The 22,100-nt window shown below is 37.7% G+C and overlaps 3 protein-coding genes and 1 long non-coding RNA gene across 9 annotated transcripts; all 4 read right to left on the reverse strand.

Annotated features, from left to right (window-relative positions):
- Positions 1-3,504: 3,504 nt before the first annotated feature.
- Positions 3,505-6,497, reverse strand: LOC131311708 (uncharacterized). Its single transcript, XR_009195543.1, has 2 exons — positions 5,050-6,497; positions 3,505-3,831 (listed from the first exon to the last, which is right to left on the reverse strand). It is a non-coding gene; the product is annotated as an uncharacterized LOC131311708 (long non-coding RNA).
- A 168-nt stretch (positions 6,498-6,665) lies between these two features.
- On the reverse strand, positions 6,666-9,178 carry LOC131311701 (uncharacterized). 6 transcript variants are annotated; one of them, XM_058339257.1, is made up of 12 exons: positions 8,892-9,177; positions 8,761-8,796; positions 8,565-8,621; positions 8,215-8,469; positions 8,092-8,127; positions 7,962-7,997; positions 7,819-7,869; positions 7,522-7,728; positions 7,271-7,444; positions 7,011-7,071; positions 6,852-6,897; positions 6,666-6,766 (listed from the first exon to the last, which is right to left on the reverse strand). In XM_058339257.1, the coding sequence occupies exons 1-8, from the start codon at positions 9,105-9,107 to the stop codon at positions 7,582-7,584; spliced, it is 834 nt and encodes a 277-aa protein (XP_058195240.1). In that variant the 5' UTR covers positions 9,108-9,177; the 3' UTR covers positions 6,666-6,766; positions 6,852-6,897; positions 7,011-7,071; positions 7,271-7,444; positions 7,522-7,581. The 6 variants fall into 6 exon arrangements, with proteins under 6 accessions (XP_058195240.1, XP_058195236.1, XP_058195237.1 ...); XM_058339253.1 differs by having other exon boundaries at positions 6,852-6,921; XM_058339254.1 differs by having other exon boundaries at positions 7,011-7,115.
- A 77-nt stretch (positions 9,179-9,255) lies between these two features.
- On the reverse strand, positions 9,256-11,474 carry LOC131309621 (uncharacterized). The gene is made up of 6 exons (XM_058336229.1): positions 11,032-11,474; positions 10,591-10,732; positions 10,145-10,354; positions 9,953-10,045; positions 9,740-9,859; positions 9,256-9,649 (listed from the first exon to the last, which is right to left on the reverse strand). The coding sequence occupies exons 1-6, from the start codon at positions 11,472-11,474 to the stop codon at positions 9,371-9,373; spliced, it is 1,287 nt and encodes a 428-aa protein (XP_058192212.1). The 3' UTR covers positions 9,256-9,370.
- Positions 11,475-11,586: 112 nt separating this feature from the next.
- Positions 11,587-19,259, reverse strand: LOC131311699 (uncharacterized). The gene is made up of 5 exons (XM_058339250.1): positions 18,526-19,259; positions 14,625-14,702; positions 11,950-14,463; positions 11,740-11,845; positions 11,587-11,656 (listed from the first exon to the last, which is right to left on the reverse strand). Exons 3-5 carry the CDS (start codon positions 14,430-14,432, stop codon positions 11,612-11,614), a joined length of 2,634 nt encoding a protein of 877 aa, XP_058195233.1. The 5' UTR covers positions 14,433-14,463; positions 14,625-14,702; positions 18,526-19,259; the 3' UTR covers positions 11,587-11,611.
- Between the last annotated feature and the right edge of the window lie 2,841 nt (positions 19,260-22,100).

Raw genomic sequence — 22,100 nt, forward strand, 5'->3', positions numbered from 1 at the left:
AGATTAACAAAAAAACTAACAAATGTAAAAAAAATTTGAATAAAAACAAAAAAAATAGTAAGCCACTTGGCTTTTATTTAGCCGAACAACCAACTTTGGTTCATGCTTTTTCGCCTTCATTTGCTGCACCATATTGGGTTTCATGTATTCTGTATTCATCAAGTAACTTGAGTCCTAGGTATTACACAGAAATTATTGAGGTGGGTGTTGTGGGAAAAGAATGCGCATGCAAGAGATCATGCAATACAACAAATGCGCGCAAGGTATGTTTTCCTTGAAGGCCGGCTTTTTCTCGGATTGCTTTTTCTATCTGCCTGCTTGTGTTTCTTCTTCTTATCATTCTCGATCTGGCTTGAGTTTTGAAGTTTATACGAGTTAGTTGCCCATACGTTAATTCCAACTTGTATTGGCCCATGTTAATTGAAATTCCCTAGACACAAACCATGTCACATTGTGGGTGCTGGGTCATTATTGCTGTCAAGACTTGATGCTAGCTAATTCATATATATCTTAATTAATTAATGCTGTCATGACTTGGAGTTTTCTGCTGCTGTACAGTGTGGTTAGTGAGTATCGATCTGTTGCTGCTGTTGATGTTGTCAAGACTTGGTGCTGATATATATTATTAATTGCTATGTGGTTTCAATGTTGTCTGCTTATAATTTGAAGTAATTAACTTTACTACGGTGACTTGTCTTTCTCTGCGACTGCTGGATTTTTTGTTTGATGCTGTACTTTGTCGGGAGGTTGCTGCTTAATTATAGCAGTGATTGTCAATTGGAATGAATGAATCAATCTTAGTATTTAAGACATGGAATATGATCTGAAGCTGATTGGTATGCTGACCTTACGGTTGTATATGTAGTAATCTGTTTTTGTTCTTCTCAAACTCAACTTCTTTTTGCAGTACTAGTGCGTGGTGGCTGCTGCATGGCATGTCATGTGACCCCCAATATTCTTGCTAGTATTCTATTTCTTCACTTCTTCTTTCACCCTCGATTAATTTTAGGAGTGGAGGTGATGAGTCATTGAAGTTATACCCCCTATGGACTTTGAAACCAACCTTACGTGCTTGGACCACTGCTAAGGATGGAGCTAGGAGATCTAGTGGATCATGCGGTGGTCCTAGATTTTCTGCTTTGAAAATGCCTTAACGTGACGTGAACAGACTTACGTCGTAAGTTGGCCAATGCGATGGTGCTAGCATGTATGGTTGGTTTCAAAGCTCAAAGGGCATGTAGTCGACCATGCGGTGGTCCTACACTTTCTGCTTTGAAAATGACTTTACGTGAACAGACCATTAAGGGACTGGTTCAGTGTTTGGAATTCATAACCGGCTGAAGCTGATTGGTATGCTGACCTTACGGTTGTATATGTAATCTGTTTTTGTTCTTCTCAAACTCAACTTCTTTTTGCAGTACTAGTGCGTGGTGGCTGCTGCATGGCATGTCATGTGACCCTCAATATTCTTGCTAGTATTCTATTTCTTCACTTCTTCTTTCACCCTCGATTAATTTTAGGAGTGGAGGTGATGAGTCATTGAAGTTATACCCCCTATGGGCTTTGAAACCAACCTTACGTGCTTGGACCACTGCTAAGGATGGAGGCAGGAGATCTAGTGGATCATGCGGTGGTCCTAGATTTTCTGCTTTGAAAATGTCTTAACGTGACGTGAACAGACTTACGTCGTAAGTTGGCCAATGCGATGGTGCTAGCATGTATGGTTGGTTTCAAAGCTCAAAGGGCATGTAGTCGACCATGCGGTGGTCCTACACTTTCTGCTTTGAAAATGACTTTACGTGAACAGACCATTAAGGGACTGGTTCAGTGTTTGGAATTCATAACCGGCTTGAAATGTTGGACAAGACTCATGTCTAAGTTTCCATAGTTATTTATTGGGACTAAACATACTCTTAAAACCATTAATGCGTGGTGGTGTTTTAGTTTTGGTCCCGATATAGATGTAGTGAGGTCTCCTATAGATAATAATATGGTGCGACGGGGCAAATCCCTGGCAGAGGTGACAGAATACCATACTTGCAATTTCATTTGAAGCACCTACAAAAGAAAAGAAAAAAAAAAGACGATGCGCAAATTCATATATATCTTAATTAATTAATGCTGTCATGACTTGGAGTTTTCTGCTGCCGTACACTAGTGTGGTTAGTGAGTATCGATTTGTTGCTGCTGTTGATGTTGTCAAGACTTGGTGCTGATATATATTATTAATTGCTATGTGGTTTCAATGTTGTCTGCTTATATAATTTGAAGTAATTAACTTTAGTAAGGTGACTTGTCTTTCCCTGCGGCTGCTGGATTTTTTGTTTGATGCTATACTCTGTTGGGAGGTTGCTGCTTAATTATAGCTGTGATTGTTAATTGGAATGAATCAATCAATCTTTAGTATTTAAGACATGGAATATGATCTGAAGCTGATTGGTATGCTGATCTTATGGTTGTATATGTAATCTGTTTTTGTTCTTCTCAACCCAACTTCTTTTTGCAGTACTGGTGCGTGGTGGCTGCATGGCATGTCATGTCACCCCCAATATTCTTGCTAGTATATTCTATTTTTTCACTTCTTCTTTCTCCCTCGATGTACCCATTATCGAGTTTATTAATAATAATATTTTGTTGTTTCAGAAGAAAAAAAATCAACAAAACTTAGAAGTTCACAGCGATAGTGGATACGTCCATTTTCGTCTTTCTTTTTTACTACTTATCATCACTACAAGAACAGACAACATACGTATATTAACTTCCCGACTACCAATTACACCGATGAACACGCGGAACTTGCAAAGCACGAGGCATTACAACACCAATTATCGAATTTATTAATAATAATATTTTGCTATTTCAAAAAAAAAAATCAACAAAACTAATTAGAAGTTCACAACAGCAGTAGATATATATGTCCATTTTCGTCTTGTTTTTTTTACTACTTATCATCACTACACACTACTACAATAAAGCATAACAATCACAGTTATTGACAGTGATAGTTAGTCTTCTATCACACTCCTCCTACCGTGATAGATCTGGGTGTGATTGTAAGTCACTCTCTTTTATCACGGTTATAAACCGTGATTGAAAGATAGAAACAATCACACCCAAAAAGCGTGATCGTTTCTAGGAAAAACTGAGATGGAAACTCATTTCCGTGTTTTTTTTCGAGTTTTGATCACACTCTTCCTAAAAAACCGTGATTATATGTAGATAACAATCACCACCAAACATTGTGATCTTTCATGTCTAAAAAATCAGATGGAAAATAGTTAGGTGTGATCTTTTCTGTTTTTTAGATCACAGTTTTCGTCTAAAACCGTGATTAAATGTTGTTATCATCACAGTCTAGAAATGTGATTGAAAGATGCTATCTTTTTTTTTTTTTGTGCATTTAAAAAATGCCCGAATGCCCGAATCTCTAACCAATAATAAAGACACGTAAAATATGTATTCAACCCGTAGCTATCTTCTCCAGAACAAAAGACATTGCAATACGAAATATGCATAACTGATATTGCATCTTGCACAAAACAGGTCATAGATAGAAACATCGTGCCGGAAAGCCTACATTTGAATTAACCTACCGTCAATCAAATTTCTGAAAATGCATAAAAAATGCAGAACAAAAGCTTAACAATAAAAAGGACAAAGAAAACTAATTGAACCACAAGCACGGAGTTATGTCCTAAGCTACAACGAATTCTTCATTCTTTGAAGCCAATTTCAAGCACTTCTTCATTCTCTGAAGCCAATTTCAAGCACTTCGTCCCTCAGAGCATGCCTAAATCCACCAGAAAACAAAAAGTAGCAACATCAAGAACTCTAATGCTTAAATCCAGCAGAAAACAAAAAAGCAAAAAACTAACTACATTAGCATACTGAAAGCACGAGTCTGCAGTCAAGAGAAGATCTTGAAATTACCATTCATAAAAACACATATCCGGGCATAAAGTAGCCTTGTCATATTTCACAATGAAATCATAAAGCTGGACAACCATGATTGCATTGGCCAACAATAGGATCAACAGAACTCACAATACATATTTGGCTAAGTACCGAATGGTGAGATATTGGACCGAAAGAAATCTGCTACTTGAACAATAGAAGATATTGGAAATAGAGCATCACAAACTACAAAATCGGTGGCCTTCATGAGACGCACACGCCTCACGCTTGCCTCTCTAAGACACTTCTCCCTTCTATGAAGTATCTTACTGCATGGCTACATATCAAATATCATACATATGTTTGTATATACATTCAAGTATGGCAAAGTATATTCATGTATGTCCATGTTTCCATAGCCTAAAACCAAGATTTAGTGAACAACACTTAATCCAAGAACTGAAGTTTCCTCGGCTAAACTAAACTAGTTTGTACCAACCTAAACCGAAACTAAACCACGCAAGCTGGGTTTATATTCTTACTAAATCATGTCTTAGCCAAATTGAAACTCAACATTACAATATCACAAAGCACTGGGATCTGAAGTTGACATTCAACAAGACAATGGATTCGTACAAGGAACATCAACTTCTGCAACCATAGGAGAAGACAAGGGCAAGGATAGGGAGCCAACCATCTAGAGACCTAAAGTTAGTTACGTGGGTAAAACGAAGAACTCTATTATTAGAAATCCCCATATATCCTACGAGAAACACTAAATATGCCTCATATAGAGCTTTCAAAAACTTTATGCCGAGTAAAATATCCAGTTGTTCGTCCCTGTTTTCACGTTGTTGCAGCAAAGTCATGAAAAATTGTACATAATTCATAAGTGTATGTAACTGTTGCAATAAGACTCTATAATAACACTCCACATCTTCAGAACATGTACACTCATGGAATTAAGAAACATAACTTTGCAATGTGACCCTAATGGGATGAACGTACCCAGATACCGACCCACACAAAAGGTTAACAGCAGGTGCACACTCTTATTGCTCATGACTAGATATGGTTGGTGACTAACAGTAGGAATCACAATGAGGTGTACTCTCGCATATGCTGGGGTGATCACCATGTGAACCAAACAAGAACTCCAAGAAAAAAGTAGCAGAAAACACATCTTTAGAACCAAACTCTGCCAACTGACTGAACCTTGAAGTTCTCAATACTACCATTAGGATGGTTATTTGACTGCACAGGTGAGACTAATAGTAAAGCAGTGGTCACTAAATGCGCCTAGAGATGTGGCAGACAAAGTTGATCATAAAATTACATAGAAGGTTATACCAGCAATTGTGTCACCAAAATTAGGATAGAAGCTTATAGTGTAAAGGAAAGAAGAAGGAACAATAACACAACAAAACAAAAAGGCAAGGGAAAACGGGAGAACAGTTTTTGCAAAATCTACCCTCGAAATTTAGAACACAAATGTGATCAAATTTGTCCCAAGTAACATTGCCTAGGTAATGGCAACAGCTGAATCCAGAATGACATCTCTGTTGTACAAAAGCAACAGGTGAATGGATTCCCACACACAAACGCACACACAGTACCTAAAGGAAAAAAATTTATCAACTGAATTCCCAATAGAACAATAACTCAATTTATTAGTTATCACCTCATATAAATAAAGCTGTCCATATATCCATTCTCTAACCAACTCCCAACTGACTGATTACAACCACAAACAGAACTAACGATCTGAATTATCAAGCTTAACTAGCATCCCCTCTAACAGGTGCAATACATAATGACATCTACCCGGAGAATTCATACAATGGCAACAGCTGAAGGTTAAAAAATTTACTTATATACCCAAAATCCAAAGTGCATGCTTCCAAGCGACTAGACACTCCAAAACAAATACGGTTGTTACAAACTCCAACCCCTACCCCAAAATCACGATCTTTGCTCCTACTTTAAACCCAAGATATATCTTCCATGTAAACTTCTGATGTAAGACTCAACACCTTATCAGATGAGGTCAGGGTTCTTAAAAATGCAACAGGAAAATAAGGTGGAACAAAGACAACTATAGGTAATGCGTATGATACAATTCAATTTCCCATAACAGGTAATTAGTCTCACTCATTTTCCTATAGCTATTAGCATCCCACATGGTCAAATGCAACAACAGGTCCAGTTATACTAGCATATACCAGAACATTTCAATACTGATCAGCATCAAACAGAACGTTACAGCAGCAGCTAACTATTGCCATGATGACCACAATAGAAACATCAGCAACAAAACAGATGTAGAACTCATAAAGTATTCTAGCATATACCAGAAGCTACATGACAGATTGCATGCAACTAAAACAGTAGCAGTAGCTATCGGGAGCCATTATTCAATAGACAGCAACAAAGCTATGACAACAACAGCAACAGTCGCTTAAGCTTAAGCGTACTAGTGTCACAACCGAAGCAGTAGCAGAACAGAATCCATAGAAAAACAGTAGATAGGAACAATAGCCATCACAAGCAGCCACAATTCAGAACTGGACAGCAGAGCAAGCACACAGTAAACTCAAATAAATGAAAAGCAAGCACACAGTACACTCAAATAAATGAAGAGCTAACTTACACATATAAGCTGATTATATTTCGTTCATGACGGACTTTATCCACTCGGCTCGCACTTCATCAATTTCGGCTTTCGTGTAAGTTTTTTTTCCATTGAACTGAAATACAAGTTAAAAATAACTCTTACATTTCCTCTGCTTAAGATCCTCTCATCTCTAATCAAATCTTTCATGTATTTCATTACATAGAACCCACATTCCACGTTTGTAGGTTGTTTCGGGCACTGTAGACAAATACGATAATTTCAATTAGAAAAAACATAAAAACAATTCCAAAAAAACCCAAAAAGAGAGAGATTGCATTGATACCTCGACTGTTTTCCAATTAATAATTCGACTACTCCGTACTCCCTTACTGCTGTCATAGATTTTGAATGCACTTCAAGGAGGGAATACTTGTAAGTACTATCAACATAATATGATTAGGAAAAGAGCTCAAACAATAATGCTCAAAGTCCAAAAACTTACGTCTTAATCAAGAGTTTAAAGGGTGAGTGGACTTCCTTATTAATTGAATCCATGTAGTACACTGTTGAAGACGACAAATCAATGACACACAATACCCAATGGACCCTAATATGAAACAAGACATAATTAGCTATGACCAATAACTCTTGCTTTGCTACAGACACAGCAGAAATAGAGAGCCAGACAAGCATACTAAAAGCAAAAATAGAACAAAACAAAAGCAAATTAAGAGGAACAATGTATAGATCTGTGAAACTTACCCAATATTACAAGGAACCAAAAGCAATTGGTCATTCTTGACATCTTCAAGTCGACTTGCAAGCATTCCGGGCTTTGAAACTTCACTAGTCTTATAATTTTTACTAAGTGAGCAAGGGTTAACAAATGCAAATCTTGTATCCATATTGGAAACCTTGATACCCGAATAGAGTTGTCTGGAAAAGAATGAAACAAAATTTATAACCACTACATACTTCTACAACCATTAAAAGATGTATTCAATAACTCTTACCTTATGTATAACATTATGCATGTAGCAGATACTTCTTTCATATGACATATGTACTCCATGTCAACTTTTTGCATCAACCTCCGCACCAAATATGTCATCATCTATAGGAATTTGAAAAGCTTCCATCTTATCGGTGTGCTTGGTCAATGTGGTAAATATCTCAATGTATTCCAAATTACTTTCCCACTCCACATTTTTTGAAGTCACCTAGTCATATTGGACAGAATGCAGAAGTACAAGTTACTCTCAACTTTTTTCGAAAAATAGTAATAAATAGTTTAAAGTGTTACTTTTTACCTCATCGCCGACCACTTTACGACCAACCACTCCATGATGTTTCAAAGCATTCTACGTGAAAGGAATTCCAAAGTAAACCATTGTAAGCCAACTTAAATCGCATAAAGAAATCATTATAAACCTTTTAAGATAGCACATTATACCTTATTTCCAGTCATGCGAGGTTTTTTATAAACAGCCTAAGCCAAACATTTCCCAAAAAGAAAACCAATGTAAGCCAACTTAGCTTATAAAAAGAAATCATCATAAAGCTTTTAAGATAGCACGTTATACCTCATTCCCAACCATGCTAGGTTTTTTTGAAGCAACCTAAGCCAAAAAATTTCATAAAGTAACAATTAATTAGTAGTCTAGTAATTCAAATTCGACATGGAAAAAAGCATAATGATATTGTACTTCAGGGGCAAAAAATATAAGGTCTTTGGGCCAAGCTACAAACCAACCAACCGCATCTCCTACAGTAGCCACCTCTTCGGAGATAGGTATAGGAAGAAGGGCATCCTTTACCTTCACAACATCAATTGACACGCGCATATGGTCCTCACCTAGTGGTACTGTATGAAGAAGTTCATTCGGTCCACTCTTCCAAAACATCGTACCAAGAGCAACAATGTTATTGACTGATCCCACTGCTAGTCTACATTGCTGGCTCTACAACAAAAAGATAGGAAATTAGATCACAATAATCATAAATTGACAATGCATGAACGATGTGAAAAATAAACTTCATGGTAATAAAGTTGCACCTTATTGATGTTTGGTAACTCCAAATTATTTCTACAATCTTGGTTTTTTGGCGTCGCCTACATTAAAAATTGACAGACTGCACAAGGATAAACAACTTTTAACATTAAAAGAAAAATACTAGTAAAGCTCTCTAAGTTAAAGATTTTCCATAGTAAACCAAGTAAGGCAATTTAATTTTAGGAGAGCACGTTGTACCTCATCTCCAAACATGCCAGGTTTTTTCGAACCAACCTAATCCAAACATTTCCCCATAAGTGACAATACTAATTAATTTGTAGTCTAGTAATTCAAATTCAACATGTACAAAACCATAATAATATGTATACCTCAGGGGCAAACAATATAAGGCTTTTGGGCCATGCTACATGAAACCCAACCGCCTCTCCTACAGTAGCCGTCCCTACGGAATGCAGCCCTTCAGGGATAGGTATAGGAAGAAAGGCCTTTCCTACTTTAACAACATCAATTGACACGCGCACATTGCTCTCCTCTAGCGGTACCATATGAACTTCTTCATTTGGTACCGCTTTCTCATACGTCATGCCAAGAGCAACAATGTTATTGATGGATCCTACTGCCAGTTTACATTGCTTGCCCCACAAACAAGTTAGGAAATTAGACACTATTCAAAAAATGACAGCGCATGAACAAGGTAAAAAATACACTTAATGCTAATAAAAAGTTGCACCCTCTTGACTTTTGGTGTGGGGTTTGGAGGTGACATGTCCTCCTTGGTTCTCCCCCAATTGTCCATTGCAAAATTATTAACTTGTGGACTTCCGAGATTGTCACTTCTAAAAGTGTTTCAACCAATATTATCGGATTTTGGTGTGTCAGGCATATGTTGTGCTATTGCATCAAGCTGAACTTGCATTTGAGAAACAATTTGCAACAGGCTCTTTTGCTTCTCCTCACAACGTGAATGATTTCCACGTCTAGGCACGTGGAAGTACATGGTTGGAGTGACCTTTCCTCCTACACCTCTTACACAACCACGTTCAGTACCACTTAATGCCATGGTTAGGATGTCATTACTTCCTTGAGTCTGTAATGTCCCATCTTCTACCTGTTTGGCTATCTCATCCTGTAATGTATATTAGTATGTAAGAAAATGAACAATATAACATTCAATCATTTAAAACTTCTAAAGATAGTGCGACATAGTTTTCCTTACAATTTCCACAGCTTTTTCCTTAGTTTTGATATCACCATACTCTCCATTTTTATTTTGGCGAGCCTTTTTCCATGAAATACTCCTATCCACACTCACAACCGCCTCTTCAGATTTATTAGCCTACAAAGACCATTGGTTGAAACACGTAGTGCATATGATGACATTAGCCACATTATATGTTTAGGAGTAATAATTAATTCTACAAACACTTACAATTTCTTCTTCAAGCCCAAAGTAACCCTTTCGGCTAAGTCTATGGTCATATAAGTTGCATTTTCGTCTACGTTGTTGCACTCCACGAAACTCCTTCAAAAACACGAGGAAATCTTTACCAAAATAAGATAGGAATATAATTTAAATTGCATCACATTGACCTCTAACTAAAAGATAATTAACTTGATGTACCTCAAATTCTTTGGTAAGTCTTCGTTTGACAAATGAATCCCATTCTTGTTGCTCTAGAAAACTATAAGCTTCTGGTGGTTTTGAGAGAATGATAGGATTTGATTTGTTAGCATATATATGCTTGGTCAGATATTTCCTAAATGTCCTCAAACACGTTGCGATAGAAGATAAAACGCCTTTTTTACTCCTTAGGTCCACATCGAATGTCGCCTAACCAAATAAAGAATTCAAATTATACAATGAAACTTGATGGTGAATTGAGAGGCATAAACATAACTCATCCTTACCGATACAGTTTCCCACAGTCTTTCTTTTACATCGTCCGTCACTTCAGACCACTATGTGTGAGATAGCGGGATCATAGTGCGAGCTAGGACTCCAAGATAACTCGCAAACTTTGCTCTATTCGTCCCTGTTGGCCGACCCATGTGGTCATATTTAATGACTTTTCGCATGCCTGAACTTCTATCTTTTATGACATCTGGTAGTCTTGTTGCACCTCGACCCTTTCTTTTCTTGCATTTCGGGTCTGTCGAGGACGGTGTAGTATTGTCCTCATTACTAGGATGGTTATCATCAGAATCCATCCTGCATGAAATTGAAAGAAAATAAGATATGACGATTATAGAGACAATAATAAAAAAAACTAGCAAAAAGTACAAGCATAAGTTAAAAGCATATAACAGTCAAAAACTAAACACAAACATCTATAGTAATTCTATCCAAGTTGACAAAATTAGAAATTAACTTTTAGCATTTCAACAAACATATAGCGAGAGGGGAGAAAACCAAGTTATGACAATTAAAGAACAACATAGAATAATCTCATATGTCCTCTACAAAAAGATAGAGATATTTTGACTACTGATCACTAATTATCGATCCACATTCCTTCACAATCTCCCCGCACAGGAGGTAACACAAGATCGTCGGTTTCATCTAATGATTCAACTTCTGGCAATACTCTATCAAATCCCTGAGGCTCGGCAAAACAATCATTGAGATCATCATCCACGCTGCACGGATACCGATGCTGAGGAGGTTCAAGGACAATTGACCACCTTGAATCAAGTTGATCTTTTACATAAAAAACTTGCTTAGCCTGGGAAGCTAGAATAAAAGAATCAGACTTGTGGCCTATCCTTCCAAGCTCGACTAGCGTGAAACCAAGCTCATCCACTTTCACGCCCTTTTTGCTATCAACCCAATCACACTTAAACACTGGAATTTTCAACAGATTGTAATCAAGGTGCCATATCTCAGTAATAACCCCGTAAAAGCTCATCTCCACATACACAGGATTCTTATCCTTGTAACTAGCAACCTGCATTGCTGTTGCCACTAAGCTAATGCCACTATTTTGGCTAACTCGTGAGCTATCACGGTCCTTTGTATGATGACGACTACCATTTATAATGTAGCTTGAATACTTTATCACATCCAAGGAAGGTCCCTGGGCTATCCACTTCAAGTTGTGAGATATATATGTTGGGCACTCAATTCTTCTGCAACCTGTGTAAAATTAAATTATTAGTAGATATACATTTTATTGACAAACAAGAAGAAAAAGATTTCATGTTTGATTGTTCTATTACCTTCCCACGAAGCCAATATATGAATGTCCTATTGTGTTCAAGTTGTAGCCACTTTTGATTTTTTGAATTACGAGGATACTGTCTTTTCAGCAAAGCCATGTGCTCCCTATCAAAGGATCAAGTAAGTCCTAAATAAATAGTTACAAAAATGCCAAACCACTATGAACAAATACAATTGCCAAGAGAAATGGAGACAGCTCAAATTCTTACTCAATATAAGGTTGAACTTCAGTTGTGTTTTCTAATACATAGAGGTGTGCTTGCTCCCATAATTCACGATCAATAGCAGTAACCTTACCCCCTGGTAAAGGTCTTCCGATGCTATCATCAGCGGTCATGTTCTTAGAAATGGGAACCCCAATTGCATCTACTTTGGATAAAAATTCTGCGCAAAACTCAACAGCTTCTTCTGCAATATATCTCTCAGCAATGCAACCCTCTGGACGATTATGGTTATGAATGTAACCCTTTAAAACCTTCATGAACCTTTCAAATGGGTACATCCATCGAAAGTGAACAGGTCCACAAAGTTGGACTTCTCTAACAAGATGCACCGTCAGATGAACCATGATATCAAAGAATGATGGTGGAAAGTACTTCTCAAGCAAACATAATGTGATTACCAGCTCACTTTGAATTTTGTCTAATTTTGACACATCCATCACTTTGCTATAAATGGCATTGAAAAAGAAACAGAATCTCGTAAGAGCATATCTCACTTCTTTAGGCAACACAGATCGTATAGCCACAGGTAGTAATTGTTGCATCAATACATGAAAATCATGTGACTTTAAACCATATAGTTTCAAATCTTGCATGGAGACAATGTTTCTCAAATTTGAAGAGTACCCATCTGGCACCTTGAGTTTTGACAATGTCGTACAAAATCTTATCTTCTCCTCCCTAGACAATGTATAACAGGCTGGAGGCAAGTAAGTTCGTTTCGCCCCAATCTGAGGTGCTAACTCTTGCCGCAAACCTCTCTCTAAGAGATCCAAACGAGCATTAATTCCATCCTTCGTTTTTCCTTGTATTTGAAGCAATGTACCAATGATGCTTTCCAATACATTTTTTTCAATGTGCATAACATCCAAGCAGTGCCGAATATACAAGAACACCCAATATTCAAGCGTAAAGAATATTGATTTTTTCTTCCAACATTTTGTACCAACCTTTGACGACCTCTTTTTGCTTGCCTTTCCCCAAATGGTTTTTATCCCTTCTACCTCCCTTAACACTTCTTCCCCACTTAATGGCAATGGAGGTTCCCCAAACTCTTGCTCACCATTAAATGCCTTCTTTTGCTTTCGATATGGATGGTAGCGTGGAAGAAATTTTCTATGACCCTCATAACTATTCTTCTTACCGTGCTTTAATCTACAAGAACATGTCCCTTCACCACAAATTGGACATGCATAGTATCCCTTCACTGTGCAACCACTCAAATTCCCAAAAGCTGGAAGATCATTAATAGTCCATAATAGCACGGCTCTCAACCTAAAATGTTGTTGCTTATAAGCGTCATATGCTTCAACTCCTTCTTTCCATAGCGATTTCAAGTCATCGATTAGTGGCTCCAAAAACACGTCAATGTCATTACCAGGTTGGTGTGGACCAGAAATCAACAGTGATAACATCATAAATTTCTTCTTCATGCATAACCCCGGTGGTAGATTGTACGTAACCAAAATAATAGGCCAGCAACTATACCGACTGCTGAGGGACCTATGTGGATTTATCCCATCTGCAGAAAGAGCTAACCGAAGGTTTCTTGGCTCCGAGGCAAAGTCTGGCCAAAGATGGTCTACTAACTTCCATTGCGGGGAATCTGCTGGGTGATGCAATTGGCCATTAGACTCTCTTTGATGAGCATGCCATGTCAAGTTTTCTGTTGTTTCTACTGACTGATACATCCTTCGGAACCTCGGGATTATGGGGAAGTACCATAAAACTTTTGCCGGAACACCATCTCTTATTTCGGTGGAATTTTTCTTTAACTTCCATCTTGATGTGTTAAATGTAGGACATGAAGTCGCAGTTTTTAACTCCTTTCGATAAAGTACGCAATCATTAGGACATGCGTGTATTTTCTCATACTCCATCCCTAATGCAGCCATAGTCTTCCCAGCCTCGTATATGCATAACGGCAGTTCATTGATATCTGGTAACAAGTCACCAATCATTTGCAGAAGCTCTGCAAAACCTTTATTGGTCAAGTCATTATTAGCTTTGTATTTATATAATCTGACCAAGGCAGATAATTTTGTGAACTTTGTGCAGCCGGGGAACAATGGTTTTTCTGCATCTTCAATTAACTTTTTGAACTTCCTAGGGTCAACCATGCAATCATTGTAGGCAGCTTCAACCATTTCTACTGCCTCTTGCGCATCGTTTAAGGGGGGCGAATTGACTTCCTGATATGAAAAATCTCGAGTGTTTACACTCTGTGATGCCCTACCGGTGACTGGTTCTCCATGCCATATCCATGTACGATAACTTCTATCAATACCATTGACAAACAAATGATTTCTTATCTCTGGAATAGGTTGTCTTATTAAGTTCCCACATTGTATACATGGACACCGAATAGATTCAAGATCCTTAGCATGAATGGTAGCAAAGTTCAGAAATTGTTCAACTCCATCATCATAGTCTTTTGATCTTCGGTCCTTAAGCATCCAAGATCTATCCATCTTGGATGGATTTTTCTATCCCAATATATAACTACAAAAGAGAAACACATTTACAAAGATCTCATACAAAAATCGTAAAAAAATTGTCATGTTGTGAAACACAAACACAATTGAATCAATACACTAGGAAGGCCTCGTACAAAAATTGTCATGTAGGGAACCAAATTGGAAAAGAACACATAGAGAGCTTACCAAGGTCTTTGGAGTGAATGGAGCTCTTTGGCGACAATCAATTTGCTGACTGATGCACAATTCTGTAGTTCACAGTCTCTGAATGTAGAAAAACATATAGTTTCAATTTAAAAAATTGATAGTTAAACAATAGAGCAAACCCACATAGTAGACATGGGCACCGAATGGATGAAAAAGTGATTGCATGCACGTGAGTGCGAGAGAAAGGGATTAACATGACTTTACGATTGCATGAGTATGATCACGTTTTGAAACAAATAGCAGGTGGATTCAGCCATTCAAAAGCATGAGAACTAATCATCTAGCCGGGGCTCCAATTAAAGCCGACACAAAGCCCCGTAACAACAAATTTCTGAAGGTGTTAGGATTACTAAATAAACTGCAGTAACAACAAATTTCTTAAGCATAAGAACAAACAGTCCAATGAACACATAATTGACTGCAAGGCACAATGCTTTACTCCATCTTCTACATTCGCAAATTAGTTGACACTTGGATATTTCAAAGCAAGAATATGAATCATGGGACAGGCTACGACAGTGCCACACTATTGTATGTTCTTCCACTAAACCATTTTCCAAATAAAGGAACAAAGTCAGAAGCTCTCTAAGGACATCGACATGACGATACAGAAAATTCTAGTTAATTAGCTTATATCAAGATCTTATACCTACCATTTCTATCCCACTGAGCTAGCCACTATTTAGCAACATCAAGGTTAAAATTAGAGAGTTGATTGATTGATGAAGTAGAGAGGGACGATTAGTGTTCATATGTTGTTTAATGGATTTTCCTATACCCTTGTTTTTTGAATGGTTTCCCAACTTCCAAGATGCCTGGTAATAATTATATACGAATAACTATTTTGGCAATCTTAGGGAATGGATTTTACAATAGACAAGCTTAGGTCTCTGGTACGCAAGTTGCAAACATTGATCGAGGCTCATGTGGATGTGAAAACAACTGACAGCTACACTTTAAGGATGTTCTGCATTGGATTTACTAAGAAGCGGGTAAACCAGCAGAAGAGAACCAGTTATTCACAATCGAGCCAGATAACACAGGTAGAATTTTCTGCAATTCTCTCAATTTTACTACTACACTTGATTAAAGGAACTTTGTGGCTCACTATGTCACATTGATAGAAAAAGTCTTATGATAATTTTTCAAAGTTTCGTCAGCGCGTTCTATTAGGAACTAGATCATACAATATGTTGTAGTCCTTGTTGTTCTTCTCATTCAAATGATTTATGACATGTAAATGGGCTGCTTTCTGCAATTTAGCATCCTTCCGTGATTTCCATGTCATAACTCTGCATTAGCTAGGCTATTGAATAGGTGGTAAACACCACTTCGACCTCACTACATGTGCTATGCCTTCTTTTTTTTCTAGAGAATGACACCTCCACTCAGGAAGAAGGCTACCAATCGGTGCCAAAAGCATGTCTGTATGATTAGAAACCGAAACGCCTTTATTCCGAGACTCGAATGTGTACTCTTCTCTAATTGTGATATTATGCAATTACTCCATTAAAGTGTTCATAAATTTTTACTGACTGTCGTTGAAATGTCTAGAGAACAAAGGGAACAATATAACAAAACCAATACATCAGCAATTCAGCATCTAATATTAGTTTTTAAGTTATTTGTCACAGTGTCATTGCCAGGTAATTTTACGCGCTAATTCCTGTTATGGGTGTAATTTCTTTTGCTAGAGTTAACACTAGGAAAAATATATTATTGCCTTCATGCGGGAATTATTATTGCTAGATTGCAGATGATGCTCAAGGTAGAGGAATACTGGAGGAGCTAGAAGCCGATGGCATAGATACTTCTTTTCTTGTGGTAACGTGGAAATCTATTAGCCATTTGTGTTTTTTAAGCCTTTCTGTTCATGGCTTGAAACTTGTTGAACTAATCCAGTTCTGTTGTTTTACCTTTTTACTGATTGAATGCTAAAGGACACCTATTCTATGGTTTAAATGTATAGCGTTTTGAAGAGAAATTGCAAAGAGATACAGTATTATTTCAATCTTGAATCTTTTCTAAGTCCCCTGACTCCCCTCCCCAAAGCCAACTAATAACGAGGCTGCCCCACTTTGCAATTAATACCCTATTTTGCAACATATCCTATGATAGTGCTTTACCTCTTCACTAGTATAGCATTTGAATCAAATGATCACATTGAACCAAATCTCATGGTACTCTTTTGCTCGCCCCTGATCGCACAAAAGTGGTGGTAGTCCACACTGTCCAATTATATCAACAGAATCATTTTTTGGTTGTACTATGTTTAAACTTTGATCGATTTTGGATGAAGTGCATGCATTTCATATGGTCTGTTTAGGCAGAAAAAGGTCTATGAGCACATCACAGAGCGTGGATGAAGTGCCTACATGTTATATGTTTTTATTAGGCAGAAACAAGTCTACATCAGTACAAAGCATGAGAGCAACATATCAGTGACAACAACAACACTAACAAGACCTAATCCCAAGACTGAGGCTACACCATGTCCAGCATTGCTCCTTTTCCAGGAGTTGCTGACAATAGAAGCACAAATAAGAACCCTAGAACTAAGTCAACAAATCCTAGAGAGATCTTCTTTTCTTGTGTGGTAACACTGGAAAGACTTATCTCTCCACCCAAGCAACAACTAGATACTCCAAAAGAAAGAGGACTGTGGGATTGGTCAGTCGAAACGCGTATAAGCAGGCCAATATACTTTGAGTTATCGGATAAAGAAAAAAAATACTCCAAAACAACTTAGTGTAAGCGCGGAGAAGAGCTCAGACTCGAAACTTTTGGGTGATAACAAAGGTGCAGCCACTACTGATGGAGTGTTTCAACTGCGCAGTACATGTCAGTACTTAAAAGCACATGGAAGAAGTAGGTGACAAGAGAAAGCCAGAAAAAAAAAATTCTATTGAAAACAATAACTCATGTTTAAATTCTGTTGGATATAAATTTGCGTGAATGAATAGAGCTAACAAAAATCCACGGAAAGAGAACTTACCATTTGTTTCAAGAGAATGAACTTAACACCAAGGACCGATCTCTATGTTTATCCATTTCTCCCTTTTTGCCTTTCCACAAAGAATTCATTCGGGAGGGGAATGAACACTAATATAATTTCGACCCAAAAAAATCAAACTACAAGCAACTATGAAAACTAGAACAAAAAACTTTTATAAACGGACGCTTTCTCTTAGTTATAGAACTATATACAGGAAATATAACATAAGTACTAGATTTTGTTGATTGATCACTACAATCACGATAAGGATTTTGATGCATTGCTGCAATTTGGGTGCACTCTTGCATCTTCACTCGTGTTTTTTTCCCTCCATACTGCTCTGAGTGTCTGAAGAAAGTAATCTGGGATATCAGTGCAAGTTTAGGACTGAGTTATGGTTCGCTAACCAATTAAGCACTCCCATTTGCTCAATTGATAATTTTCTTGACTCTGGAGCTTTACTCACCACCTCACCATATCACTGACCACTCAATCTTTTCCTTGTATTTTTTCCATATCTTTTACTAGGTCTTATGCATGTTGAGGGTTTGGTTTGGTCATTTGGGTGTTTTTAACTTTTTATACGGATTCCGCCACGAAACACACTCTTGAAATGGACAATAAATGAGGATGGGCATAAACCTAAAGTGCACAACATTCGTAATCTCCAGGTCGTGGTTGTCAAGTTGTTAATATGTATTTTAGATCTTAAGTACACCATAAATCTATAAGAACTGGGGAAGCCAAAACTTCAAGCGGAGCAAAAAATTTCAAGAGCAATAACTAAAAACCTAAACCAAAATGCTTGCAAACACTTAAACTGCATAAATACTTGTTGATTTGCAAAGAACAGAGAAAATCTTTAGAGAGAGAGAAGAACAATACATGTTGGGTTTAGGAATTTTCCATTTTGATTGATCGACTTCTCCATTTGAAGATCGCTCTCTCTCTATCTCTCTATCTCTCTGATGACAAACTCGCGAGAGGGAGTGCGCCGTTTCTTCCTTCACAGTGGTGGTGGAGAGAGATAAGGCGGCGGCAGCGAGTGAGGATGGAGGCGAAGAGGCGGCGGCGGGTGAGGATGGGGATGGGGATGGAGATGAAACGTGTACTGTAGAGGCCAGGAGAATGAGTACTGAGCTTCAACGGGTGAGTGGAGAGGGTAACTAGGGCTTGTTTTGGGTTAATGTGAAATGATGTCGTTTTGAGCACATAACTTTTCAATTCGCGCCTAAATGAGAGAAGCAGCGCCCACGCAAAAATTCCGGTTTTTATCACTGTCTTTTATCACACCACAAAAGCGAGATCTTTTATCTCGCTCTTTTTTGTGCCAAAGTTTTTTATCACGCCGCAAGGGTGAGGTCTTTTTTTTTTTTATCTCACTGCAAGAGTGAGGTCTTAAAGTCTTCAATCACACTGTAAGGGTGAGGTCTTTTTCAATTTATCTCGTCGCAAGAGTGAGATCTATTATCTTGCTCCTTTTCGTGGCTAAGCACCACTTTTTATCTCAGCTTTTGATTTAAACTGAGATTAAAAAGTTAGTCCACAACTTTTTATCACACATTCACTGATAACTGTGATCTTTATAAACCTCCTTAGTGTGGTATTTATCTATTATTGTAGTAGTGACAAGAACAGATAACATTTAACTTCTCGACTACCAATTACACCAATGAGCACGAGGAATGTGTGAAGCATGAGACATTACACTAGTAATTATATTCCAGAAATCATAGCTAGCTTGCGCACATCTCAAGTAATTTTGAAGTTAATGTCGAGTCAATTAAACCTCTGGTACAAGAAATTTGGTGTCGTTGGAGGCTTTAGAAATCCCTCAGCTATTAAACATAAAACAAAACTAGGAAAATCCATGAAAGGTATGTTTCAAGAGATCTCTCAATCACCTAATAGTAATAATGTAGAGTGTAACCCTATAATTTCCTTCTCTCTTCAAATTTGGAGGATATTTCTCTCCTAAAATACCAAAACAATGTAACATTATTTCTTTGCTTCTCGCTGTATCATATAAATTTGGTTTTTGACACTTGCTGTTGCTTTTCTTTTTATTTTTTCAAACATCATACTCCAAATTATCTCTAATTAAAAAAAAAAATGATGGGTCCCTCCAAAATTTCTCTCATAAAGTGCAAAAAAATTGAAGGAAAGAAAGAGTGAATTAGTTTTTCAACTTTCCGCAATATGTCACATCTATTCTTTATTTCAATAACTTTAGGAACACTCCTATCGATGACACCTCTCTCACATATCTATAGAGCCCATTAATTGTGGAGCCGACACAAATGTGAGAGATGAGCGGTCGGAGAGTGATCGATAAGAGTGTACGTAGTATTATTGATCATTTTGGAGTTACATAGAGTTTGGTTGAATTTGCTCTCGCACCAATACCACCACCAAATTCCCCCACCGTCAACCGCGAGAAGTTTTTCAGTGCCGGGTGGGCTCCGGCCACGTGGTGCCGAGCACCATCTCGGCCGTCTAAACGTGTTTTGGACGGTCCAGATCTGTTTGGGTAAATTTTAAGTGTAAAATTACTAAAATACTCTCTCAAGTCCAAACAGATCTGGGCCGTCCAAAACACGTTTAGATGGCCAAAATTCGTGCTTGGCACCACGTGACTAGTGCCCGCTCGGCATTGAAAAATTTCTCCTCCACCGCCTTTCATCATCCTATGAGTCCGTCAGGATTTTCGGGTCATGCCTAAGCCACGTGACATCGGTTGACAAATGGGAGCCATGCACCTTTCCGACATGGTATTCAATTGGGTTGCAAACTCCGTTGACTTTTAGGAGTGGAGGTGATGAGTCATTGAAGTTATAACTTATACCCGCCTATGGGCTTTGAAACCAACCTTACGTGCTAGGACCACCGTCAAGGACGGAGTCCGGAGATCTAGTGGATCATGCGGTGGTTTTAGATTTCTTGCTTTGAAAATGTCTTAACGTGAATAGATCAACGTCATAAGGTGGCCAATGCGATGGTCCTAGCACGTATGGTTGGTTTCAAAGTACAAAGGGCATGTAGTGGACCATGCGGTGGTCCTAGACTTTTTGCTTTGAAAATGCCTTTACATGAACAAACCGACAAGGTACTGGTTCAATGTTTGGAATTCATAACCGGCTTGAACTGTTGGGCAAGACTCATGTCTAAGTTTCCATAGTTATTTATTGGGACTAAACATACTCTTAAAACCATTAATGCGTGGTGGTGTTTTAGTTTTGGTCCTAACATAGGTCCAGTGAGGTCTCCTACAGATAGTAATATGGTGTGACAGGACAAATCCCCGGCAGAGGTGACAAAATACCATACCTGCAATTTCATTTGAAGCACCTAGAAAAAAAGACTTGTGGGCAATGATTTTAGTATTTTTTTTATTTATACACACATGTATACCTATAATATAATTTTTTTTTTCCAATATGAGATTATACAATTGTTCCTCATTTGGGCAAAAATATTAATGTATTTGAACTTCACAACTTATGGGCTGTTTGGGAGCTAATTACTTATTTTTCACATCTGAACTGTGGATGGTATTGTTGATTTTTGAATTCTAATGAGTTGTAAAAGTGTTTAGAGTGTGTGTGTGTATATATATATAAATATATAAATAGATTTTGCAAAAGGATTTTTTAATTGAAAGTATAACCAGAATTTTAGAGAGAAAATAAATTCTTCCAGTGTGATTTTTGGATTCTAAGTTGCTAGTTCATTTTTTAGAATGCATTTTTTTTTTTATCCGGCATTTTTTAAAAGGTCATTGATTTAGGCGCTCCAAAATTTACTGCCGACGCTCCAAAAGCAGAGTGCCAAAAATCACAATAAATTTTGGAGTTCCAAAATCAATAGTCATGTTTTAATTTGGCCCAAGCATCACATCCCCAATACCGATTCATATTGGCCGATAGAAATTCTTTCGTTGATAGAGGGGTTATCTATTAGGTCTCAAACATAGGCTATAACATTTTCCAAAATTAATCTAATTTAAGCTATTTAATCTTTAGTCACAGTCTCAGCCATACGTCTACGATGCTCTGGACCGTTTGAAATTAAAACCATTGATGTGGGATAATCCACACCAAGTATGAAAAGTGCTTATTCAAAGGCATGAGAGGTTAGTAAGTTTGTTCTCCACATAATTGACCCGAGTTTGATTCATGTGAAGGTCAGATTGCAAGAAGAAATTTTCGATCTCGTGAATCCCCTAGTCCTAATGTGGATGATTTGTCTTTGACCGGATCGGATCGGAGAGAATTAATTGAAGTGCGCGTAAACTAGTCTGGATACTCCTAACCCTCGAACCCAAAAAAAAAAGGGTTTGCTGAACCGACAGAAATAAGGTTACGTCGAAATCAAGATGTGAGGCGATCGAAGATATGTGACCGAATTGTGTGTTCGGTACTGTAAATCCGCAATGTGGTCAAGTGTTAGCACCTTGATTT

The sequence above is a fragment of the Rhododendron vialii genome, chromosome 12a, assembly GCF_030253575.1.
Source record: "Rhododendron vialii isolate Sample 1 chromosome 12a, ASM3025357v1".
Taxonomy (NCBI): domain Eukaryota; kingdom Viridiplantae; phylum Streptophyta; class Magnoliopsida; order Ericales; family Ericaceae; genus Rhododendron; species Rhododendron vialii.

Coding starts and splice junctions, on each gene's coding strand:
- LOC131311699 (XM_058339250.1), bottom strand. CDS start 14,432: ATGGATAGATCTTGGATGCTTAAGGACCGAAGATCAAAAGACTATGAT. Junction 11,846..11,949: donor GAAGTTCAACCTTATATTGA/GTAAGAATTTGA, acceptor ATCCTTTGATAG/GGAGCACATGGCTTTGCTGA. Junction 11,657..11,739: donor TATATTGGCTTCGTGGGAAG/GTAATAGAACAA, acceptor AATTTTACACAG/GTTGCAGAAGAATTGAGTGC.
- LOC131311701 (XM_058339257.1), bottom strand. CDS start 9,107: ATGACGTATGAGAAAGCGGTACCAAATGAAGAAGTTCATATGGTACCG. Junction 8,470..8,564: donor AGTTACCAAACATCAATAAG/GTGCAACTTTAT, acceptor TTTTTGTTGTAG/AGCCAGCAATGTAGACTAGC. Junction 7,998..8,091: donor CTAGCATGGTTGGGAATGAG/GTATAACGTGCT, acceptor TGTTTGGCTTAG/GCTGTTTATAAAAAACCTCG.
- LOC131309621 (XM_058336229.1), bottom strand. CDS start 11,474: ATGCAGGTTGCTAGTTACAAGGATAAGAATCCTGTGTATGTGGAGATG. Junction 10,355..10,590: donor GAAGTTCAGGCATGCGAAAA/GTCATTAAATAT, acceptor TTATTTGGTTAG/GCGACATTCGATGTGGACCT. Junction 10,046..10,144: donor GACTTACCAAAGAATTTGAG/GTACATCAAGTT, acceptor GTGTTTTTGAAG/GAGTTTCGTGGAGTGCAACA.